This window comes from Leptodactylus fuscus, chromosome 2 (assembly GCF_031893055.1).
Source record: "Leptodactylus fuscus isolate aLepFus1 chromosome 2, aLepFus1.hap2, whole genome shotgun sequence".
NCBI lineage: Eukaryota > Metazoa > Chordata > Amphibia > Anura > Leptodactylidae > Leptodactylus > Leptodactylus fuscus.
In genome coordinates, this window is record NC_134266.1 from 230,265,694 (window position 1) to 230,288,338 (window position 22,645).

The 22,645-nt window shown below is 41.1% G+C and overlaps 1 protein-coding gene across 3 annotated transcripts in view; it reads right to left on the reverse strand.

Annotated features, from left to right (window-relative positions):
* Positions 1-655: 655 nt before the first annotated feature.
* The window catches only part of RARG (retinoic acid receptor gamma), a 141,415-nt gene continuing 119,425 nt past the window's right edge, over positions 656-22,645 (reverse strand). For all 3 annotated transcript variants that reach the window (XM_075265829.1, XM_075265831.1, XM_075265830.1), the window contains 7 exons: positions 18,854-19,002; positions 16,366-16,507; positions 9,084-9,247; positions 6,110-6,286; positions 5,294-5,498; positions 4,063-4,221; positions 656-1,471 (listed from right to left, as the gene is read on the reverse strand). In XM_075265829.1, coding sequence (XP_075121930.1) covers positions 1,281-1,471; positions 4,063-4,221; positions 5,294-5,498; positions 6,110-6,286; positions 9,084-9,247; positions 16,366-16,507; positions 18,854-19,002 — 1,187 coding nt within the window. In that variant the 3' untranslated portion in view covers positions 656-1,280. The remainder of the gene's footprint in view (positions 1,472-4,062; positions 4,222-5,293; positions 5,499-6,109; positions 6,287-9,083; positions 9,248-16,365; positions 16,508-18,853; positions 19,003-22,645) is intronic.

Below are 22,645 nucleotides of genomic sequence, written 5' to 3' on the forward strand. Positions count from 1 at the left end.
TTAAGGCCCACTATATTTCATATGTATTTATTAGAGATGAGTGAACAGTAAAATGTTCGATATTCGTTTTGAGTAGCCCCTCAATATTTGACTACTCGAATCGAATATCGAACCCTATTATAGTCTATGGGGGGAAAATGCTCATTTCAGGGGTAGGCAACATTCGATCAAATTATACTTACCAAGTCCTTGAGTGAGGGTCAGGCTGGATCCTCTGAGAAGTCTTCTCCTTGCAGCGTCCCCGCGGTGTCTTCCGGCTCTGAATTCACTCCGCACTACAAGTGGACATGCGCAGTCGGCTCTGCCCAGGCCCGATGCCTGGCAGAGTGAATTCAGAGCCGGAAGACGCCGCGGGGAAGCTGCAAGGAGAAGACTTCTAAAGGTAGGAGAAGAACCAGCGTTGATTGGCCGACTGTATAGCATTCGGCCAATCAATGCTGGTTCTGCATCGAACTTTTCCATTCGAATAGCGAGTGGTACTTGATCGAGTACAAGTATTTCGAACACTGTAATATTCGATCGAATACCTACTCGATCGAATACTACTCGCTCATCTCTAGTATTTATGTATGTGGAAGTTAATATGCTATAAAACAATATATGACAAGATGAATCCCCCATACATTGAATGTTACATTTCAGTCCACACCAGTGATGTCATTGTAAAGTATAACAGGCTTTATTTGTAGTCATATGACCTCGTTCAGCCAATGAAAAAAATAAAAGCATAAAAACATTGCAATAGCAAATATATTTAATGACGCACATACATATATGTAAATATGTGTGCTTGTATATATATGTATATGCATATGTACACACGCAGACCAATGTGCTTCAGACACTTCAAGGAAAGGTATTGTGCTGACATGGCTGAGCTCTTCAGCTCATCGTCCTGTCTCATAGTCCCTTTAACAGAGGATTATTGGTCATCAAAATCTTTGGCAAAATACTGAGCGGAGAGGGCTCCTAAAATAATCCAGTTCATGAATAGCGCCAGCACATATTGCTTATCGATTATGTTGCTGTTCCCACATTTTAAGTCATTGTCCCCAAGATGTCCTGGGTGCTGTATTGCTGTTTCTGAAGTCCCATTCCAGTCCTCTCAGTGAGTAAGGCTTTTTGCATCAGTAAATAAGAGCAGATTTGAGCACTACACAAGGCGTATAACCCTGCTCATGGCTGACCCCAGAATACCTCATATATCAGGGGGTCATGCCATCATGGCTCTTTGGAGAAGTTCAAGAGGAAGAGCATTCTTCCCATTATGTTTTGGATGGCTAAGGAGTCTTGGAACCACTGCTGTCTTCCTCTGTAGGGCTGCCCTCACTGCTTTCACTAGAGGGGGGTTCACTGGGTTTAGGGGTCTCTGCACCATCCTCAAAGGCCTCTGGATTCTCCAGCATCTCACGGATCAGTGGAGGCATTGGTCCTGGGATCTCCATTTTCAATGTGATTGCCCGCTCTGCACCTGTGGGACACATAACAAAACATTTAGGTTAGCGTTACCTGTACTATGTAGTCCTAGAGAATTCATTATTTTTACACATTTAAAGAAAGTGTGTTTCCAAAACCAGCATATCAACCCAGCCCTGCAGATAGATAGGTTATCCTGTAAATCAACATTACATCAAAGAGATTGTTTGCATATTGACAAAAATGGTGATATCTCAGCCATGGAAACATTGGAACAATATGGAAACCAACACTGTTTGATTCACATGACCCTAATCTATCTGCAGAAGTTTATATGCTGCTTCTGGTGTCAGGCTCCCTTTAAAGGGGTATTCTGTTAACTACAAGTTGGCCATTATTTTGAGGGGATAACAGATCAGTGGTGGATAACCATTGGGAAGCCCACGAATATGAGAGAAGAGGTTCAATGTGTTTTGTATCCATTAAGCCACGGACCACACAGGCATGCTACCAAAGGCATAACTTGAAGCTCTAGGGCCCCAATGCAGAATCAATAATGGGGCTCAACCTTGTGACATTTACAGTCCTATGAAAAAGTTTGGGCACCCCTATTAATCTTAATCATTTTTAGTTCTAAATATTTTGGTGTTTGCAACAGCCATTTCAGTTTGATATATCTAATAACTGATGGACACAGTAATATTTCAGGATTGAAATGAGGTTTATTGTACTAACAGAAAATGCGCAATATGCATTAAACCAAAATTTGACCGGTGCAAAAATATGGGCACCTCAACAGAAAAGTGACATTAATATTTAGTAGATCCTCCTTTTGCAGAGATAACAGCCTCTAGTCGCTTCCTGTAGCTTTTAATCAGTTCCTGGATCCTGGATGAAGGTATTTTGGACCATTTCTTTCTACAAAACAATTCAAGTTCAGTTAAGTTTGATGGTCGCCGAACATGGACAGCCCGCTCTCAAATGATCTGAAAACAAAGATTGTTCAACATAGTTGTTCAGGGGAAGGATACAAAACGTTGTCTCAGAGATTTAACCTGTCAGTTTCCACTGTGAGGAACATAGTAAGGAAATGGAAGACCACAGGGACAGTTCTTGTTAAGCCCAGAAGTGGCAGGCCAAGAAAAATATCAGAAAGGCAGAGAAGAAGAATGGTGAGAACAGTCAAGGACAATCCACAGACCACCTCCAAAGAGCTGCAGCATCATCTTGCTGCAGATGGTGTCACTGTGCATCGGTCAACTATACAGCGCACTTTGCACAAATAGAAGCTGTATGGGAGAGTGATGAGAAAGAAGCCGTTTCTGCACGTACGCCACAAATAGAGTTGCCTGAGGTATGAAAAAGCACATTTGGACAAGGCAGCTTCATTTTGGAAACAAAAATTGAGTTGTTTGGTTATAAAAAAAGGCGTTATGCATGGCGTCCAAAAAGAAACAGCATTCCAAGAAAAACACATGCTACCCACTGTAAAATTTGGTGGAGGTTCCATCATGCTTTGGGGCTGTGTGGCCAATGCCGGCATCGGGAATCTTGTTAAAGTTGAGAGTCGCATGGATTCCACTCAGTATCAGCAGATTCTTGAGAATAATGTTCAAGAATCAGTGACGAAGTTGAAGTTACGCCGGGGATGGATATTTCAGCAAGACAATGATCCAAAACACCGCTCCAAATCCTCAGGCATTCATGCAGAGGAACAATTACAATGTTCTGGAATGGCCATCCCAGTCCCCAGACCTGAATATCATTGAACATCTGTGGGATGATTTGAAGCGGGCTGTCCATGCTCGGCGACCATCTAACTTAACTGAACTTGAATTGTTTGTCCAAAATACCTTTATCCAGGATCCAGGAACTGATTAAAAGCTACAGGAAGCGACTAGAGGCTGTTATCTTTGCAAAAGGAGGATCTACTAAATATTAATGTCACTTTTCTGTTGAGGTGCCCATACTTTTGCACCGGTCAAATTTTGGTTTAATGCATATTGCACATTTTCTGTTAGTACAATAAACCTCATTTCAATCCTGAAATATTACTGTGTCCATCAGTTATTAGATATATCAAACTGAAATGGCTGTTGCAAATACCAAAATATTTAGAACTAAAAATGATTAAGATTAATAGGGGTGCCCAAACTTTTTCATAGGACTGTAGAACAGTGATATATGTTAAGTGGCAGAAGAACCTTCGGGGCTCCCTCATCATTCAGGACCACTGTACCCTCTATAGATACACCCCTGAAGTTTCTCTCTATGGTACTGACAGTGATAGCTATATATGGCTATCTCTGGCTATATTATAGAATGGTCATGTAATGCATGCATAACCTGCCTCTCCATTTATACAGGACCCCTGTTCTTGTGATCATGGGGGCCTCAGACCCTACCAATCAATTAGCCCCTTGTAATTTATGGAAAACTCCTTTGCTATTTGTTTACTGCAAGCTATGCACATCATTAGGCCAATAGGCTCCCTATAATCCACCATTAAAGATTGTCACTTTTATGGTAATAGGACAATTTTGGAACATTGGACATTTGTAACCAATATACGGTTATATGTGATATTTGGGGTTTTATCAATGGTTACACACTGTAGATGGCTATTACAGAGAATTGTTTTATTACCTTTGGTGCTGATTCCACGTAAATCTGTGATCTTCATAAGCATGCGAGGGAACATGTATGGCTTATTGGGTCTTCGTCGTCGAGCGTAAAACTTAAGGGCCTCCAGCAATGGCTCCTGAAGCTTTTCTACCTTTTCTGGTTCTTCCAAATCCATCCGATCTATTGAAAACAATTCCAATGTGAGGTTAAGACTGTGTCATTGTGATGACAGAAAAGTCCCAATGGCTCTCCACTCCCAGTCAGTGCTCATGAAGACATCAATGCCATAGTGTTAGCATACTGAATAGGTTACTTAGCATGATAAGTGACTCAATGAATATGCTATATAGCCTAATAAGCATATTAATAACCCAAGCTCCAGGGCTTCCTCTATGCTAGGAAATATACAAAGGTGGTGGCATTTCCTCATATGACATACAGTATATACAAAGCATGGAACGTCTTATTTCTGTAGACCTGCAAGGATACATTTGCAATTCTTTGCTTATTTTGATCTTGTTTTGTCTTATACAGTAGTAGTTTTATTTGGTGCATAGATGTATATAAGTGGGACAGATCGACTCTGTGCCAGAATGCCGTCAAACTTGATGGCGTTGGCTTAGACTATATATGTGTTAGGATGAAATGCAGCATTGCTTGGTACCCAAAATTAACATGTGTCTAATTGTTACACATCTCTTACAACAAATCTACATAACAAGATGTCAAATATGCCTCTGTTCCTGTCTGGTGCCAGTAAGCCTGGAATGGCATTCATAAGAAAATGCACCAAAAAAGTTCAACAAAAAGCTCAAAAGTGATGCAAACACAATAAGGATAGGTTCACACATGCGCCTGTTCTAAGTTTCGGGTTTCCACCCCCAAACCTGCTTACAAAATGCGGAGAGAAAAGTCCTGCAAGCATTTTTCAGATGGAAACCCTGCAGATCTCATTATAGTCTATGGGTTTACAAGCAGACCCGAAGAAAAGAAAGCCGACCGCTGGTGTGAACCTAGTGTAATAAATCTGCCCCACAGTGTTTAAACCCTGTGGCGTAACCTAAAGCTCCTGGACCCCAAGGCAAAACCTGGAATGGGGCCCTACCTTCCATTTGCCATTTAAAATAATGATTTTATTTTGAAGAGGGACTATTGGGCCTCCTCAGGGTCCAGAGCCCGGTAGCAATACCCTAATGGTGACTGTTGTAAAAAAAAAAAAAATGTAACAGCGTAAAAGAAATGGTTGTAATACCTCCACAGATTAGACAGATGGCACTCAAGAGTCCTGTTTCTGTGTCATCCATTTCCAACGGGAGCAACTGGCCGGCAAAAGCAAAAACCAAGTCTGTGAGAGGACCAAAACCGGCATTGTGCATCTGAGTCCGATTCAAGGTCAGCCCATCTGAGAAAGTCATGGTGTCTTGTTCTGGGGTGTAACGTGTGCAAATTCGCAGCATCTAGAAGAATTAAGACAGAGAATCTATTAGCTGGTGTGCAGCATAGACTATACCTGTTTGTATGGCAGTCTAAGTGTACATTGGTCTTGTATAGGGATACATGTCGGTATATGGTGACACAGTTCCTCACTTTCCTGTTGTATAGGACACTATAATATTTGCTCAGTGTCACGTTTCATAGATAAAAGCTGCAGATTTACATAAAAAAGTAGAACGTGACTTGCCATTTGAGCAATAACCTGCAGATACAGAACTATTTTCGTCTTTGTATGGGCATCATGAGTCATGGATTTTTAGGCGATACAGATTTGTAAGACTTTCTCAGGCCGTCAGCAGATACAGATTCAGTATTAAAAGCAAAATTCTGCTAATTCAATTCCCAGTGGTGAGAGTGACTGATACCAATAGTGTGACTTTATCTGTATCTGTGCCATGCCATTGGTTTGATGTGCTGCGGTGAGTGTCGCTGGTGTGAATGCTTGTGCAGGAAGTGATATATTGTGTGATTAGTAATACAGACTAAGCTGTCACTATAGAGACCTAAACCTCATCAAACAAACTTCTTGTAGCATGGCAGTATTAAGAAAGGTATTTTTAAGACCATTACTCACCAGGATGTCAAGGCAAGCGGCTTTCAAGAGAGTTATTTGGTCGGCAATGGTCAAGGTGGTGAAACCAGGCAAGCGTTTGGCAAACTCCACTATCTTGATGATGCATTTGGTGGCAAGTTCACTGAATTTATCCCATAAGCCAAGATCCAGCTGCACTCTATGGTCAGCGCTGGAATTCTGTGAAAAAAACATAAATCTGTTACCAAAAGAGACCAAGCAAAATAAGACTTCATGGCTTCCAACACAACTGCCAGCCAATGGTCACTGATTCAATATCTCCCGACTACCACAGGGAAAGGCACATTTGGCCCAGTGGTGGCATGTGTACAAGAGGAACAAAGGATTGGGTAGGTTTATGTCCGCCATGTACCTTTAATTATTTTCCAGCTGGCCTATACACATTGGCTGGCTTCATACAGCTACTTCGCCAATGGAGCCAAAGTAATGGCATCTGTCCTTCAAGATCAATGTCAGAAAGTGTCAAAGACAATAAAACGCTGTTGTCCTGTGTATGACACTCCAATGATGTATTCTCTTTCATTGTGTCGCCCTAGTAGCCAGGCCAAACCAACCACTAACTTCCAGTTAGTACTTAGTTCAGTTTGTTACATTATAATTTAAGACCATCTTTAAATGGGTTATTCCCGTTTTGATAAATAGTTGCTGCAATGGAAATAACGGTTCCCCATCCCGAAACTATGGTTAGAATTTATGGGAACAGCTGAGCAGTGCTGATCTGTGCTGTTCACATAAATTCCCATAGAGGAGAATGGAATTTACAGGAGCCCCATAGAGCAGCACTCACGCATTTTGTGTATGTCCCACCCTAGGGGTCGGGACTTAGGAGCTGTTATTCTCATCTCTGCAGCAATTTGGGATGGGAATAACACTTTAAGATAGCCAGACACTTCAGATAACTATTGACTAAAAGCTCCTTCAACAAACAGCTATTCCTACAGAGCCTCCCATACACATGCACACTTGGCTGAGCTGAGCACATTTATGTTCTGAACATGGAGTGGTGAGTAAGTTGCTGCCGGACACTTCTGGTGGTGGCTCATCTTCCCTGACAACGAAAGGATTGGACATCCAACAACTTTTGCTTCCTTACCCTGACATCCCTCTAATATATATATATATATATATATATATATATATATATATATATATATATATAGTGGGGCAAAAAAGTATTTAGTCAGTCACCAATAGTGCAAGTTCCACCACTTAAAAAGATGAGAGGCGTCTGTAATTTACATCATAGGTAGTCCTCAACTATGAGAGACAAAATGAGAAAACAAATCCAGAAAATCACATTGTCTGATTTTGTAAGAATTTATTTGCAAATTATGGTGGAAAATAAGTATTTGGTCACCTACAAACAATCAAGATTTCTGGCTCTCACAGACCTGTAACTTCTTCTTTAAGAGTCTCCTCTTTCCTCCACTCATTACCTGTAGTAATGGCACCTGTTTAAACTTGTTATCAGTATAAAAAGACACCTGTGCACACCCTCAAACAGTCAGACTCCAAACTCTACTATGGTGAAGACCAAAGAGCTGTCAAAGGACACCAGAAACAAAATTGTAGCCCTGCACCAGAGTGGGAAGACTGAAACTGCAATAGGCAACCAGCTTGGATTGTAGAAATGAACTGTGGGAGCAATAATTAGAAAATAGAAGACATACAAGACCACTGATAATCTCCCTCGATCTGGGACTCCACGCAAAATCTCACCCCGTGGGGTCAAAATGATCACAAGAACGGTGAGCAAAAATCCCAGAACCATGCGGGGGGACCTAGTGAATGAACTGCAGAGAGCTGGGACCAATATAACAAAGCCTACCATCAGTAACACACTACGCCGCCAGGGACTCAGATCCTGCAGTGCCAGACGTGTCCCACTGCTTAAGCCAGTACATGTCCGGGCCGTCTGAAGTTTGCTAGAGAGCATTTGGATGATCCAGAAGAGTACTGGGAGAATGTCCTATGGTCTGATGAAACCAAACTGGAACTGTTTGGTAGAAACACAACTTTTCGTGTTTGGAGGAAAAAGAATACTTAGTTGCATCCATCAAACACCATACCTACTGTAAAGCATGGGGGTGGAAACATCATGCTTTGGGGCTGTTTCTCTGCAAAGGGGCCAGGACGACTGATCCGGGTACATGAAAGAATGAATGGGGACATGTATCGTGAGATTTTGAGTGCAAACCTCCTTCCATCAGCAAGGGCATTGAAGATGAAACGTGGCTGAGTCTTTCAACATGACAATGATCCAAAGCACACCGCCAGGGCAACGAAGGAGTAGCTGTGTAAGAAGCATTTCAAGGTCCTGGAGTGGCCTAGCCAGTCTCCAGATCTCAACCCTATAGAAAACCTTTGGAGGGAGTTGAAAGTCCGTGTTGCCAAGCGACAGCCCCAAAACATCACTGATCTAGAGGAGATCTGCATGGAGGAATGGGCCAACATACCAACAACAGTGTGTGCCAACCTTGTGAAGACTTACAGAAAACGTTTGACCTCTGTCATTGCCAACAAAGGATATATAACAAAGTATTGAGATGAAATTTTGTTACTGACCAAATACTTATTTTCCACCATAATTTGCAAATAAATTCTTACAAAATCAGACAATGTGATTTTCTGGATTTGTTTTCTCATTTTGTCTCTCATAGTTGAGGTCTACCTATGATGTAAATTACAGACGCCTCTCATCTTTTTAAGTGGTGGAACTTGCACTATTGGTGACTGACTAAATACTTTTTTGCCCCACTGTATATATACACACACATATATGTTAGATGATCGGTTGGAACCACCAAAATCGGTGAGTTCAGGCTACAACAATCCAATGTGTATGTCCATCTATACTCTGGGATTAAATCCATAGTATGATATTCGTTATGTTAACTAGATACTTCTGTATTTTTCTGTAGAGTCAAAGTTTCTGAAATCTGACTCAATTTCTTACCGTAGTGTATTTGCCGAGCTGGCAGAGAGATGGGAAGGTTTCCTGATGAGCTTTGCTGACTTTCTGAATAAGTTCTTCCATCTCAGGAGGCATCTCATAGCTGTCAGATACCACCACCTCTTCTTTTACTTCTTTCTTCTTCTTGTTCCTATCATTTCGTACAGCTGTAGGAGACATAATACAGAGCATTGATAAGAATGTATGGCGGCACTTGTATCTCTTCTTCATACATCTGTACAATTTATGTCCACCTCGATCCTGTACAGAACTCTGACTCTGGTCGCTCACAGCATTCCCTGTCACTATTAGTGATAGATAGATAGATAGATAGATAGATAGATAGATAGATAGATAGATAGATACAAGTCCATCAAGATCAACCTATAACTCTACAGTATTGATCCAGAGTAAGGCAAAAAAAAATCCTATAAAGCTGATACCAATGACACAATATTAGGGGAAAAATTCTTTCCTGACACCCAATTTCTCAATGAAAATAAATCCCTGGATCAACCTTTTATGTCTAAAACTCCTATTTACTATAAATTATTATTAGATTAATAACAATAGGTCAATGTTTTCTGTTCATGGCCTCCCTTTTCATAGGATTTGGTTGACTAGGATACCCTAAATGAACGTTTTTTACATAAGGATGCCATTCGCCACATTTTTAGAGATGACAATATTGATGGCCTATTTTAATGGTTTGCAGCTTATAGGGACCGTTGTGCTAGTGCAAGACCTGAGGGCTCTTGTGTATCGGTCTAGAGCACTGTACACTTAGTATTAGCTGTTCTACAGGTTTGTGCCATTTAAGTGAGCAACTGCTATTAAATGTATGGACGGATTGATGCAGTGGCGTAACTAAAGTCTTGTGGGCCCCAGTGCACTCTTTTGTCCAGGGCGCCCTACCTCCCTACAGCGAATTCTTGATAGTGATGGTTACGGGTGCTAAGGAGTTTAATCATCCTTAGTGTGGTTAGAGTAATCTGTGGGTCTCCTTGGCTTATGGGCCAGGTAGAAACTGCAATCTCAATACTGATGCCAGTGCTTATGGGCCCCCTAAGACTCCTGTGCCCCGGTGCGACTGCACCCTCTGCACCCCCTCAAGTTACACCCCTGGACTTATGTATACAGTGTATACAGCAAAGAGACTGCCGCACTTGCCCAGTCCCTTTAAAAAGCTGATCGGTGCGGAGCACTGAGTGTCAAGAGCCTAAAGGTCTCATTTTAATAGACTGTCCTTATCAGAGAATAACCTGTTACATAAACAGATTAATTATTAATAACAATTGTTATTAACTCCTTATATGTATTAATAATATTATATCTGAATTTCCAAAAAGTACGTACAAATAGCGTATAGAGACAAGAAATAAGGAAGAATAAGCAACACAACATGTTTTCATATGTAGCAGAGCTGAACATATAAGTTATACTCCTATATTAGTATTCATGATACTACAGTAAGAGTAAAAGTAACAGTCATAAATTTGACAATATCAGCTCTGCTACATCTGGATACAGTTCACACTAGTATAGGCTGAAGCCTTTCACTATTAATCTCTGGTCACGGTGACTAGCCATTCTGTGAAAAATATACCAGTCTTGTGTCTGCTGTCTGAGCTCCTTTACAAAATACCTCCTGACCTGAACTTTAACCTTGAAATGTGACCTCTGCCCCTGCCTGCAGGTGGTAGGTTTACAGCACTACAGGGGACAGAGATGGATGACCTCTCTCCTCTTTAAATCCCTAGCCTTTTCTGAATTTCTACTGTCATATATCTTACTAAAAACCTGCATCTGTATACATTACCGAGAGGCAAGAGAAACTGAGCATTTGTTTTCGCTGAGGCTAAGACAAGTTAGTAAATCACATTAGATAGAATATTTGCAGCAAACGCTCTATTACTGTATAAAGGTCAGTAACCTCTCTGTCCGAACACGTAAATCTGAGCAGTCATGTCAAGACAATATGATTGGTAAGACATTAAAGGGGGACTCCGAATCTATATCTAAGTATGAGAAAAAATTACACGATGGACTCAGAGTTTGCAATTTATCTTTCATATATTTCTATCTTATATTGGATGTGCTGTGAAGTGAAGATAATAATGTAAATTTGAAGCACATCATGTGATAAATTCAATTAACTTTATTTATACAAACTCAGAGGGGAAAAAAATGACATAAAACTGATATCTTTTTATTTTTTTTATTTTTAAATAAACTGGTGACAAGAGATGAAAATGGATATTTAATATATTTTTATTCAAATCTATTGACTATTATATACTTGTCTATATACAGAGAATATTTTCAGGGGGTCCCATATATAAAAATTTGTAAAAAAAGAAAAAGTGATTAATTCATTGTCAAGGTGGGAATATTCGCTGATATGGCTCCTGTCAGTGCCAATAACATATCTCTAGATAAAGGGCACCATGTTGTTTAACCCTATCACTGCAGAAACCAGATTGGGCACATAAACCCCTATAAATACAATAAAACTGTATTATTGGACAGCTGTAATAGTGACTTATATGGTAATGTCTAATTAATAAATATTAATTGTCCTGTATCTGATGTGAAATCCAGTTTAGTTTCTCGGCCTAGGACCCCACTTGCAGTTCTCCCTACTACTGTACATGTCATAGCGCTACTCTATCTCACCCTACTCCCTTGTGTCCTGACTTTCCTCACACATTTCCTTGTGAACTTCCTTTTCACCTCGGGATAAAGTGTGCGGGACCCTAACAACAGGAAGCCAGGCGCCGGAAACCCACTTATAGCATGAGAAGGGCACAAACACCGTGCAGGGAAAAAATGGACAGAGAGGGGGGCATATGATATATGGAGACAAGGAGCAGGGCAAGAACTAGGTGAACCCCCATTTCACAAAGTATAAGCCCAGAGACCAAACTGGAGAGTAAAAACGTGAGATAACAGAAGATGGAGAAAAACTGAGACAGGAAGACAGATAGGAAAAGAGTAAGCAGTGATAAAGACTTGGCAGCACAAGCAATAGTGAGATTACTTCAAGAGAACATACATAGGGTGGGCTCACACATGACTATAATACAAGACTGTATAGAGCAGATTTCTCCAAGAAATGTATAAGTTATAGTGAATAGTCCACATAGGTAACAGGTACTCGGAGATTACAAGACACATGTAATAACAATAAGGATTATTTTTTAAGTCCGTACATATAAAATCTCTTGCCAGGTTCTACATATATTAGCAAGCCCTGAGAGACATTAGCCTCTTCTATTATCTAGATCAGTCTGTACAGTTCATATAGATTGCTAGGACGTGTCTGTTCTTAGAACTAAATAAATGCTACAACTGAGTAAAATCTATATACAATATAATGAATATATATATATATATATATATATATATATATATATATATATATATATATATCGAAATATTAGACGTTACTGGCTAAATAAATATTATTAAATAATAAATTTCTCAATTTTCACTTAAGTCATTTAGTGCTCATGCTAAATCATTTTTTGGCAATTCCAATAATAAAAACACTATATTCTAATTTTTATTTTTTCATTTGGTATGACTCAGGGATTGAATCGTAGAAATAAAGTATACTACAAAGGCACCTTACCTGCTAAGCCACAAGTCTGATTAACTTTAGTAGGCGTTTCTTTCCCTACATATACATGATATACTGGAAAATACCTCTATATGTCAGCACATTGTATGCTTAAACTTAGGATGTACTGGCATATAGAGATATTTTTTATATACCAATTATGCCATTATATAGAGACAGTACATTACAAGGAAAGAACCTTCCATTGCAGTCACTAGATCCTGTGGCTCAGTCAGTAGAGTAAGATACCTACATACTTTGTTTCTTGGGTTCAAATCCAGGTACACATCTAATGAACAAACTAAACTTCTTGAGGATCTCCACATTAATAGTCACTGGGGTGGCTGGGTGAGTGACATGTTGGTTCCTGTGAGTATGATGACTGCTACTAGTACTAATACTCCATGTACTATTGTGATTAACACATCCTATGATTTATGATTTTCCAACAATATGTCTATAACAGACTGCCAGATGGCCCTTAGCAGGCTGTGAGTTTCTCCATTGGAGTATCAACTCTTTGGGTAAATGAATAAGAAAAGCTATATTAGATATTTTCTAAACTTTTTTAATACTTGAAGTGTCTCCGAGTGTCACACCTACTATAATGGATTAGAGATGAGCGAACAGTGTTCTATCGAACACATGTTCGATCGGATATCAGGGTGTTCGCCATGTTCGAATCGAATCGAACACCGCGTGGTAAAGTGCGCCAAAATTCGATTCCCCTCCCACCTTCCCTGGCGCCTTTTTTGCACCAATAACAGCGCAGGGGAGGTGGGACAGGAACTACGACACCGGGGGCATTGAAAAAAATTGGAAAAAGTCATTGGCTGCCGAAATCAGGTGACCTCCATTTTAGACGAATAGTGGATTTCAAATCCGGGTCATATGAGAATGTGAACTTTGTGACTATGAGACAGGGATAGCTGTACAGGCAGGGATAGCTAGGGATAACCTTTATTTAGGGGGGAATGTTATTAAAAATAACTTTTTGGGGCTCTATCGGGTGTGTAATTGTGATTTTTGTGAGATAAACTTTTTCCCATAGGGATGCATTGGCCAGCGCTGATTGGCCGAATTCCGTACTCTGGCCAATCAGTGCTGGCCAATGCATTCTATTAGCTTGATGAAGCAGAGTGTGCACAAGGGTTCAAGCGCACCCTCGGCTCTGATGTAGCAGAGCCGAGGCTGCACAAGGGTTCAAGCGCACCCTCGGCTCTGCTACATCAGAGCCGAGGGTGCGCTTGAACCCTTGTGCACACTCTGCTTCATCAAGCTAATAGAATGCATTGGCCAGCGCTGATTGCCCAATGCATTCTATTAGCCCGATGAAGTAGAGCTGAATGTGTGTGCTAAGCACACACATTCAGCACTGCTTCATCACGCCAATACAATGCATTAGCCAGTGCTGATTGGCCAGAGTACGGAATTCGGCCAATCAGCGCTGGCTCTGCTGGAGGAGGCGGAGTCTAAGGTCGGACCTGAATGGAGACTGGTGTGGAGCGATCTTAGACTCCGCCTCCTCCAGCAGAGCCAGCGCTGATTGGCCGAATTCCGTACTCTGGCCAATCAGCACTGGCTAATGCATTGTATTGGCGTGATGAAGCAGTGCTGAATGTGTGTGCTTAGCACACACATTCAGCTCTACTTCATCGGGCTAATAGAATGCATTGGCCAGCGCTGATTGGCCGAATTCCGTACTCTGGCCAATCAGCACTGGCTAATGCATTGTATTGGCGTGATGAAGCAGTGCTGAATGTGTGTGCTTAGCACACACATTCAGCTCTACTTCATCGGGCTAATAGAATGCATTGGCCAATCAGCGCTGGCCAATGCATTCTATTAGCGTGAACTGAGCTTGCACAGGGGTTCTAGTGCACCCTCGGCTCTGCTACATCAGATTGCTACATCTGATGTAGCAGTGCCGAGTGTGCATCAGATGTGTAGTTGAGCAAAACTGACTCAGCACTGCTAAGTCTCTGCATTCGCATAGGAATGCATTGGCCAGCCTTCGGCCAATCAGCGCTGGCTCTGCCGGAGGAGGCGGAGTCTAAGGTCGGACCTGAATGGAGACTGGTGTGGAGCGATCTTAGACTCCGCCTCCTCCAGCAGAGCCAGCGCTGATTGGTCGAGTTCCGTACTCTGGCCAATCAGCACTGGCCAATGCATTTCTATGGGGAAAAGTTAGCTTGCGAAAATCGCAAACTGACAGGGATTTCCATGAAATAAAGTGACTTTTATGCCCCCAGACATGCTTCCCCTGCTGTCCCAGTGTCATTCCAGGGTGTTGGTATCATTTCCTGGGGTGTCATAGTGGACTTGGTGACCCTCCAGACACAAATTTGTGTTTCCCCCTTAACGAGTTTATGTTCCCCATAGACTATAATGGGGTTCGAAACCCATTCGAACACACGAACAGTGAGCGGCTGTTCGAATCGAATTTCGAACCTCGAACATTTTAGTGTTCGCTCATCTCTATAATGGATATGTAGAGGCCGTGTGGTCTACTATTATTTGCAGTTATAAAATAGGAAAGGCTATCTAAGAAATATTCCTAACTTCCATTCACTACAATGCGAGGTTCAAGTGGAATCTTTTGGAGCTTTTTATCCGTCATCTTATTTTTCAGCTAGCAGTACATTAAGCATTTGCCTTCCCATGAAATGACTGGGAGGTTACGCTGTGTGAACATAGGCTAAAGGTGGTCAAGCCATACATATTAGTGTGAACTGGTGCAAAACAGGTAATGAACGATCATTTTAGGCAACCGATGACAGACCATGGTTGTCCGGTAGGAAGTGGCTGCTCTATCGCTGTGTATGTACAGTTGGTGACAATGTTTTCATGATAATTCATCCTTGGTCCATTATCACTAGACATGTATGCCCAATGCGAATGACTGTAAGAAGCGATATGGAATAAATGTTGTACGGCTGCCTCAGAGCATTCATCAACCGACTTCTGTCTAATGTATGTATATGTATATATATAATGTCTTGAGCGCTTACCTAGTAAATAAATAAATAAGAAAATAATATTCTAAGTAAATGTCTAAAAAAAAAATGTAGTTAATTGTTATTAATTTCATCACTTTCATAATCCATTATGACTTTCTGCCATCTAAAAAATGAACTGCCATTAAAAAACCTAATGATGATGGAATTATTAATATGGCATTGAAATATTCACATCGCTGTCACATCTCATATAAAAACTCATTGAGATTGTTTTAAAATGTCAATTCAAAGGAAATAAATCTGGAGAAAATGTGAAATGTTGCCACGACCTAGACAATGGAGTCCACTTTATGTAATGTATATGTCAATAAATAGGACCCGCTTAATCGGTTGAAATTGTGGCATTTTCTTTTAATCTTGTCCCCATGGAGTTACGGAATACAGGCTTTCACACTTTGATGATGGGAGTGGGGCTCGCTTGTTACTTGAGTATATGTTTACCCTTCTGGAATTCAGAATCGAGGAGCCTGTCTGTGTAAAGAATCTATTTGGATGAGCACCCAAGGGACAAAGCGAGGTGCTGGGATTACAAGGAATGTAGAATACACAGACCCTAGTGCGAAAGCCCTGACCCCTCTTCTAATAGTATTATCTATTTTCTATGTACAACCTGCATAGTATTGAACGCTTTACCACAACTCACCTTCTTTCGACATCCCGACCTGAAAGCATTTCTGTAGTCGGCAAAATTGGCAGCGATTTCGTGTCACCTTATTGATCTGGCAGTTCTTATCACGATGACAAGTGTACACCATGTTCTTCTGTATGCTGCGACGGAAGAAACCCTGCCAGACAGAGGGAAGGGTGTGAGGTGAACGGATGGGGTGAGTGTAAGACAGAAGGAGTAAAGAAGACCAATAATGAGACGGGAGTGATTTATAGAAGAACAAGTCGTGTGGGAGACAAATACAGTTAGCTATAAGGATACAAAGGTAGAGAAAGTGACCAATGGAGTGAGGCTTTGTGCACATTTGACATAAAATTGCAAAAGAATGAACTAGGAGATCATAGCGGAGGAGGTAAGGAATTGTGAAAACAAAGCGGGACATTGCTCGCTATTGATCAGAAGAAAGAAAATGTTCTGAAAAAATAGTGGAATGTTTCCTTTCTAAATATGAAGCAGCCCTTTTCCAGCAGAACACGTACCACCCTCTGTGGTGCAGCGAATGGAGCAAATACTGAGCTGAAATCATTGATTATTCTAAATAGACACAGATGATGAATGCGTGATGGCATGGGGAGAGGGAGACAAATGAGTCAGGGGGAAGTAAAACTCTAACAGATGGAGATACTGAGACAATGACAGAGGAAAAGAGGGGTGAAACAGTTAGTCAGGTAAAAGTATCAGGAACTACTGCATGAAATATCAAGGTCTACTAGATACGTTCACATGGTGGAAACAATCATTATCAGATTTACGACCTAAGTGCTCATACACATTAGATGGAACGCAGCTAAACTGCTGAATCCAGCAGGATCAGCCAATGATCTATTGTGTATGGAACCTCCTGACTCTTCGTGATGGCAGACAATGGTAAAACAATTGGGCACATAGGATTTCAACATGCCCAATCCTTTACTAGTGGAGTCTGAAAGTGGTTTCCCATTGATACAACCATGAAAGCTTAGTCTAAGCCAAGGGTAAAAACAGCAGTTGTCCTACAGTTAGGTCATGCCCATAGGAGTAGAGTGGTGGTGCACTCCATTCACTGTTATGGAACACCACTCTATGATCTCTTTCAGTTGCATAGAAGAGAATGGATTGGTGGCCACACATGGTACCACAGCTCCATTCCTTGGGACTAACTGTTCTTGTGATCACTGGGGGTCCCAGCAGTTGAAACCACAGAAATCAGAGATTTATAGCTATCCTTTGTTAGTGGTGAGAATAACCTTTTAAGTTTTAGCAATGGTCTCAGATTCGTGAGCTAGTCTATCAAATTTTTAAAGATATTGTCATTTGACATATATCTGGGGTCATCTCCTGACATCCTTTTGTATATTGCCTTTTCACAATATTCCATATGGCTTTTCAGGTTCTTATATAGTTGGGTATTTTCAGGACCCTTAACCACGGCGACTAATAAAGACTATATTGTATACCTGTAACTAGAGATGGGAGAACCTAGAAAGATTTCTTTTATCTGCTTCAGACGAAGCAATTCTCCAGTTCATTTCAGTCAGAACTGAAAGTGAAATAATAATATAATGGGTGGAGGCCTGGGGGAGGTGTAAAAAAAGAAAAAGATTTATACTGACCTTCCCTAACTTCTTATGGGACTACTTGCGGTTCCCGGCACTCTCGTTCGGTCTCTTTGCTGGCGTCACCTCTGATGCCTTTGTTTGGACCTCAGCAGTGATATGGCCCAAACACAGGCTTCAGTGTTGACGTCACCATTGAGACCAACAGAGAGTGTCAGGAACTGCAAGGTGTCCCATAAGAGGATAGGGCACGTGATGTCACCAAGAGAGTACTGGACACCATGAGGAGCCCTAAAAGAGGTGAGATCCCACTTCTACCTGTAACATAGTAGATAGGGTTCCTGCTTAGCAGTACAAGGTTATTGACTCAATTGCATCCAGGTCCACCATATACATGGAATTTCCTGGTTCTTCCCATAGTTTTGTATCATGATGTTATTGATGATTATTCCACCTTTAGACATCAGGCACATATTGCTACATGTCACTACATGATACCAACTGTGTACCACCATATGGTCTCTCCAAATGGCAATATCTTACAGAGGAATTGTCTACTAGAAATAATATTTCTAGTTAAGACTCTTTCTATAGTATGGCACCCATTGGAGCATACCACGATTCATAGACGTATTATACATAATGGCTGCATCCACCATATGAAAGCAAGAGGTGCGGTACAATTTAACAAATGTGTTTTTGGTCTTTCTGTGCACAGTATACATTGACCATTATACCATGGAAGTCTTATGAATGATAAATAATAGAACTGATCATGTTCATGAATGGAATTTCTGATGGACATTTATAAATGAAACATGGCGTCCATCGTGAAGAACTGCAAAGATGGGTTATAATAATAATACTGGTACATCCATACATAGCCACAGATTCAATACCTACACACAAGATTGACAATGGGTTCTCACCTTGCACCCTTCGCAGGAGCTGACCCCGTAGTGATATCCAGAAGACTTATCATTGCACACGAAACAAGGCTTGTAAACACGTGGAGGTGGAGGAGGTGACGGAGAACTTGGCACCATCTCCTCTGAGCTGGTACTTTGTGTTTCTACAGCTGTGTACAAATAAGAATAAGAAGGTGGTGAGGAACCTCTGAAAGTTAGAGTGTACACAATGAACACACCAAGCATCTGCCATATTCGTGGTGATGAATAGTACTACAGTCCATATCATCTGGTATTTATACCTGTGACTTGGCCTTGAACTTTTTCTTCTTCCTTCAACTTCAGAATTTTTTTTTTTGCTTTATAGCAACACGACACTACTTCAAGATGTTGAGGCCAAGAGGTCAGAAATCACACATAAACATACATCGCATTCATACACAGACACAATCAACGTTTTCTATATTGGACATCTTACGAGCATGTGTAGACACTGGAAGTCAACATGAACCAACAATGCAGCAAAGATCCCTGAGATCAAAGCCCACCATTTACTTGAGTTACATGTATACATTCTGATACAGGACAAGAGTGAACTAAGGTTGCAGCCTCATAAATATTGTCCAGCCGACAACACATTTAACCCTACTTAGGTTTGGCTTTGTTCACGATTCTTAGTAGATTGATTGAATCATCGTGAATACGGCTTCAGACTTTGCCATGGTGACCTTCCCTATGTGAACAGGGCACAGGTAATGGTCACCAGAAGCTGCACTTGAAGAAAGGAAATAGTGATGAATTTAGACAGATGGATGAGAATATCCTAATCGGAGACCTTTTAATACAGAGGGATTTCATTATTTCTTCCCCTGCTATTAGGCAGGGTATTTGACTAAAGGAAGTTGCAATGTGAATATCACAAAGACATGTGCTACTAATTTAGCACAGCCCAAAATAACCAGGAGAGGGGGAAAGAAGGCAGCCTTAACCCTAATGTAACCCAGCCTCCGCAGCCCCCTTAGGCCGAGAACATCCCTCGGGGCAGCTCTGCAGATGCTTTTTATCCCAGCTTTCAACACACATAGAATTTCCTGTTACAATGCCCTGAGAAGCACATTCCAGCACTGCCAGGTTAAGAGTCCGGGCTCTTGAAACGTATGTCCCTGGAGAGCAGCAGGCAAAGAAGAATCCCAGATCACCACCTTTATGGATACGACAGTGTACGATATGGCTACAGGGCATACATGTTCCTTACATTTTCAGCAACTTTTTTATCCGATTTTTTGTAATCTATACTTTTATTATGAGCACATACAGTATAATCATGATTACAATATGGATATATAATAGATCTTTCAATACTTTGCTCCACTGGCCATTGAAGTTCTTGGGCTCTAATGCAAAATATCTACCATGTGCTATCTATAATGCTAGTGTCGTCTTATGTTGTAGGGTGGCCATTGATCCCCAAGAGTCTCCAGAGTCCAGTAGATCTACCTTTGTTCCTCCATAGTTGCACCATTGTTGTAAATGTTGCTGAAGTTAGCTGTGTTGGGTTTCCCTAACAAAAATTTCACAATTACGTAACACACTTAAGATGGCAATACACAGATTTGGTTTGGCGCATTCCTATGTTACTTATAGGGAGAAGGAATAAGCCTCTGCCACACAACGCTAGATAATCTTCCAACATGATCCTTCTTTCCTCAACATTTGCCTTAAGGAAAGAGCAGAGACCTCCACACACAATAGATGGTCAGCGATCCTACTGAGATCAATGGGTTTGGCCGATATTTCTTTGATATTCTCCAAACAACGGTCAAACCACAATGCAGGAAGCTGTACCATATGACTTTTATAGCAATAGTGATACATAATGGCTAAAGATGTGTAGCTCCAATATTGCTAACTGAATGATGTCTGTGTAGCTGTAGTCTAAAAAGCATTCAGCTGCCTTAAACTAAAAGACAAAGTCCATCAAGAATAAAATAATGCTCCTTTTTTGTTCATTTTGTCATTAGATGACAATATTTTTCAGCACTCGAAGGCCATTATGTGGTTACTAGACGGCACAGCTGCTTGTGCATAGTGTGGCGGTATTGATGATACAAAGCATTTCATTGACCACTACATTGTTTTCTAGGCCACTCCTATTTGGATACTGTATGTCAGGATTATAGGAGCACATTATTAGGCACATCTATTCTATGAAGAGGACAGGGGGTCCACAAACTATTATGTAGATCTGGTCCTAGATGTAGCCTAGAAGAATGAAGCCGATTGGTAGACTCCAGATTGTGAAATGTTGCCCAATAAAGCGCAAGTGTTGTGGTTTTCAGCCATAGGGTAACCCATAAAATAATCGCTGTAATTACATTTCCTTTGACAATTAGCAGCTAATCCTCATCTATTTTGCCAGTAACATCCATCAAGTCGTAGCATTGTCTTCTGTGATGCTTTTCATTCAGACAGAACTGGATGACAGAGACGGAGTGGTGAGGTTAAAGGAAGGTGTTCATTACAGAGCTATCTGATGTGTGGGAGGACAGAGCACACAGAGTGTCCACTTGGAAGAATGTATAAATAGATTGGATGAGATCTGAAAAGCGTATGATGTTGAAAAGTTAACAAAAGCCTGATCAGGAATCCATGAAAGAGAATACAAGGTCTGAAACCCATCACTGCTACCTAGACAGGCGTCGAGGAAAAAAGCTGTGGGCAAAATTGCAATTTATGGCCGGGCATTTCTGAACATACTGCATTTTTACAGGTGCCATAATACAATTAGCTGAAGAATTCCTTTGCTCCCATGGAGGACACTGAGCTAATGATGTAGAGGTCATGTCTACCTCCTAACCCTGCCGCAACTAGGATTCTGCTGTAACTCATCCTTAAGATAACCATAGGAGCTGGGACCAACTAATGCTTCAATGAGATATTAGGCATACAGTATACAATACCAACTAGGAATATCTGTGCATTAGAATGGATCATTGGTTTTATGAGTAATATTGCTCATAAGCGCATTACCTTTAAGAGAAAATGATCATCAAGCTATGGTGTATATGGTATCCTGGACTGTCCTAATATTAGTAAGTTCATATACATTCCTAAAGGCGACCATACACATTAGAACAGGGGGCCGCAGCCTTCGGCACTCCAGCTGCTGTGAAACTACAACTCCCAGCATGCTCCATTCACTTCCATGGGAGTTCCAAGAACAGCAGAGCAAGTATGCATGCTGGGAGTTGTAGTTTTAGAACAGCTGGATTTGCGAGGGTTGCCTATTAGTGGGAGCTGTCAACCACCAAATGTATACAGGGTTGTCCTAAGTATCACAAATGACAGAAGATGCTGGGAAGGCATTATCGGCCATGGTGAGTTTCAATGTCCAATTTTTTAGGTTTTAGAGGAGCAGCTTACTCCTCATTCCCCATTTGGAGTGAACACGCATGTGTACAAGGAGTTCATTAGGAAGAGATGTTGATGACCAAATCATTTAGCTATTGAAAGTGTACCATATCTGTTTCTGGCAAAGCTGGGTAAGAACCTAAGCAGTCTTCATTTAGACATTCGTAATAGTTGTCACCCATCTTTCTAAGATTTCACAAATGCTGCAGCAATATCGGCTTGTATAAACGCGTTATGGTCATGGTAATGGGTCGGCAGATTGGTCATTGAGGTGTCTAAGGAAACTAATTGGAACCTGACCATAAAGAAGATGTGGAATCTGCTGCATATGGTGGAGATTAGATTGTGAGCCCAACCAAGAACAAAGACTACAATCTGTAGAATATGTTGGTGCTATATAAA